The sequence below is a fragment of the Monodelphis domestica genome, chromosome 5 (assembly GCF_027887165.1).
Source record: "Monodelphis domestica isolate mMonDom1 chromosome 5, mMonDom1.pri, whole genome shotgun sequence".
NCBI classification, from domain to species: Eukaryota; Metazoa; Chordata; class Mammalia; order Didelphimorphia; family Didelphidae; genus Monodelphis; species Monodelphis domestica.
This window is the reverse complement of record NC_077231.1, coordinates 3,540,252-3,543,203: the sequence shown is the minus strand read 5'-3', so window position 1 is coordinate 3,543,203 and position 2,952 is coordinate 3,540,252. Positions and strand designations below refer to the sequence as shown.

General features: G+C 63.2%; 1 protein-coding gene across 1 annotated transcript; it reads left to right on the top strand.

Moving 5' to 3' along the window:
• The first annotated feature begins 52 nt into the window (after positions 1–52).
• Positions 53–2,774, top strand: SNU13 (small nuclear ribonucleoprotein 13). The gene is made up of 3 exons (XM_001378750.5): positions 53–383; positions 1,874–1,994; positions 2,390–2,774. Exons 1-3 carry the CDS (start codon positions 381–383, stop codon positions 2,650–2,652), a joined length of 387 nt encoding a protein of 128 aa, XP_001378787.4. The 5' UTR covers positions 53–380; the 3' UTR covers positions 2,653–2,774.
• The last annotated feature ends 178 nt before the right edge of the window (positions 2,775–2,952 follow it).

Sequence of the window (2,952 nt, the reverse complement as noted above, 5' to 3'; positions counted from 1 at the left end):
CTCTCGGTGTGGCGGACACGGAGCGCTCCAAGCTGGAGCCGGGAGGAAAAAGGAATGGCCGAACGAGCACCCTAAGAAACGCATCGGGGAAACCAGCAAACGGCGCCCGCTACATCCGGGAGGTCAAGGAGCCGGCCCGGCCGCCACCAGTCCAAAGCTTCCGGCGGGGGGTGGGGGTGGAGCAAAGCGAAGGCGGAGTAGAGGGTTCGGCGCGTGGCTCCGCCCCCTTTCCCAGCAGCCTCGTTGGCCGATTTCCCGGCGGCGCCTTTGCCACTCCTCGCGTCCTCCGTGAAGCTTCCGAGCCGAGAGGAGCGCTTCTGCTTCCGCGATCCCAGCGTTCTTCTCTTCCGAGGAGGGGCTCAGACGACCGGATCGCGACCATGGTGAGGAGCTGGAGCGGGGGGGGTGGGGACGTGGCCACTTTGTATTGTGGCGGCGGCCGGGAAGCCGCCACATTGTAGCCCGCGCCGGAGGCGGGAGGCCGGGCAGCGGAGCCTCGGCGTTCTGGCCCCTCCCCGGCAGCCGGGTCGCGTCGTGTCCTTCGGGGCGGCCCTTCCGGGAGTCCCGCCGAGGCCAGCAGAGGCCGGGCCGGACTCCACGTGGGAGTGAGGCGGGAAGGAGGGGCCGCGCGGTGGAGCGCATGTGCGGAGCCGCAGCGGAGTTCGGATGGGACCTTAGGCAGTGACCGGCCTGGGAAGGGTCCAGGCGTACAACCCTGTGCCCCCCCGGGGGTGCGTGATCGCCTAGCCTGGAAGACCGCCCCCCATTGGGAGAGTAGGCTCTGTAGCACGTGGGAGGATCCCGGCCCCGCCCCTCCAAGCAGGGCAGCTCCTGAGGGCAGAGAGCCTGGCAGGGGCGGCCTTGTACGGCCGGCCCCAGAGCGGCATGTGGCAGGGTTAGGCTTTCCTGGCGCCTTGGTGAGCCGCGGGACCTTTTAAGGCCTCTGCTCGCTGCTGGGAGAGAACCCACGTCTGGCAGGGAAAGTTTCACCCCAACACGTCCCTCAGCCGAGTCTGCTGGGGTCCCGAGGTGGAGATGGGCACATTGAGCCTTCAGGGAAAGGCGGCAGCTCCTGGCCCCGCTGGAAGGAGAGCCACAGGAAAAGGAAGGTCCTTTGGGGGCCTGACGACAGTGGGGAGCCACAGAAGGTGTTTGAGCAGGGCCAGTATGGGAAGGAGAGGGGGGAGCTGTGTGGACTGAGGAGATGGGCAGAAGACCTAAGGGGGGGGGGGAACCAGAGAGAGTTTGTGTGGCTGCTCGAGGCCTTGGTTTCCTCCTCTGTAAGCCGTAGAACCTGGGTCAGTCATTCCCTTTCTCCCCTCCCTAGTCTCCCAGCCTCAGTTTCCCCATCGGTAAAACAAAGTTTGGTCCTTCGCTGGGCAGTTGGTTGTTAAATGCATTTCGCCCCCAGGGTGAGATGCTGGAGGGTAGCCCCAGGTGCCTATCAAGAGGGAGTTTTAGGGTGTGAGGCTGGAGCACTCTGCCAGCTGTCGGTGGTCTTGGGGTCTTGGGCTGCCGGCGCTGAGCTCCCTCCTCTTGCAGGGACTCTAACCGCTAGGATAGCTCAGCTGGCGAGCGGACTCTGGCTTGACTGGTGGCTCCCCCTCAACTGATTGGGAAAGGAGGCAGAAAGTCAATCCAGAATGTCTGGGATCCGCACCTGGGCCAGTCTGGCAAGGCTTCGGCTGGCATCTGAAGGAAGGGGAGGGATCCAGAGCTGAGGGACGGTTGTGTGCAGAACCGCCCGAGAGCTCCCTGGCCATGGCATCCTGAGCCACCGGGCACAGCGAGTGGCAGGGATGCCCTCCCCCAGCCATTGAACCCCAACTCTTGCCGGCAGAGCCTTGACCGCAACTGTCTTCTCCTTTCCCAGACTGAGGCCGAGGTGAACCCCAAGGCTTACCCGCTGGCAGATGCCCAGCTCACCAAAAAGCTTCTGGACCTGGTACAGCAGTCCTGTAACTACAAGCAGCTGCGGAAGGGTGCCAATGAAGGTGAGATGGCCAGGGCGCCCTTGGCCTTCTAGGGGAGGGAGGGGCCTAGTGGGGCACACTCTGAGAGGCGGGGCATAACTAAAGTTGGGACAGGAACGTGTCGGGGTGGCACGTGCAGTTTGGGGTGCTTGCTGCTCTGTGTCTGGGGTCAAATGTGGCTTCGGGCCCGGCCCTTCCCACTCTTCTGCGCTGATCCTGAGGTAGAACGTGAGGGTTTAACAAAGCAACGGAAAAGGCCTTTCCTTTCCCCAGTCAAGCTCCTTGGGAAGCCTCCCTGCTCCCCACAGCAGCTTGGGCCCTGGTATTCGCCGTCCGTGCGAGCCGCCTTCTCCAGGGGAGGGTCTGTAGGAAGGGACCCCTTCCCGCCTCCTCTCATGCTTCTTTTTCTCCCGAAGCCACCAAGACTCTCAACAGAGGCATCTCCGAGTTCATCGTGATGGCTGCCGACGCCGAGCCCTTGGAGATCATCCTCCATCTGCCCCTGCTCTGTGAGGACAAGAACGTGCCCTACGTGTTCGTGCGTTCCAAGCAGGCGCTGGGCCGGGCTTGCGGCGTCTCGCGGCCGGTCATCGCGTGCTCCGTCACCATCAAAGAAGGCTCTCAGCTCAAGCCTCAGATTCAGTCCGTCCAGCAGTCCATCGAGAGACTCTTAGTCTAATGCAGCCCCTTCGGCTGGGGGGGGGGGGGGGTCGGTGGATTCCTTAGTTCAAGGATGCAGGTGGCCACAGACTGTTCTCAGGTGACTTTCCAACGTTAAACGTTTTTATTGCCGTTTGGTCATTTGTCTTGCTGTCCTTTTCCTGGCTGCAGGGAGATCTTTGGGGGGTGGGGAGGGAGGGCCTCTTCACAGGGCTGCCCGGCCCTCACCCACTGACCCTCCAAACCCGCTTTCCCATCCCATAGCCCTGGCCTTCACTAGGGAGGGATCCCCGCGAGAAACCTAGCTGCCACAGACAGG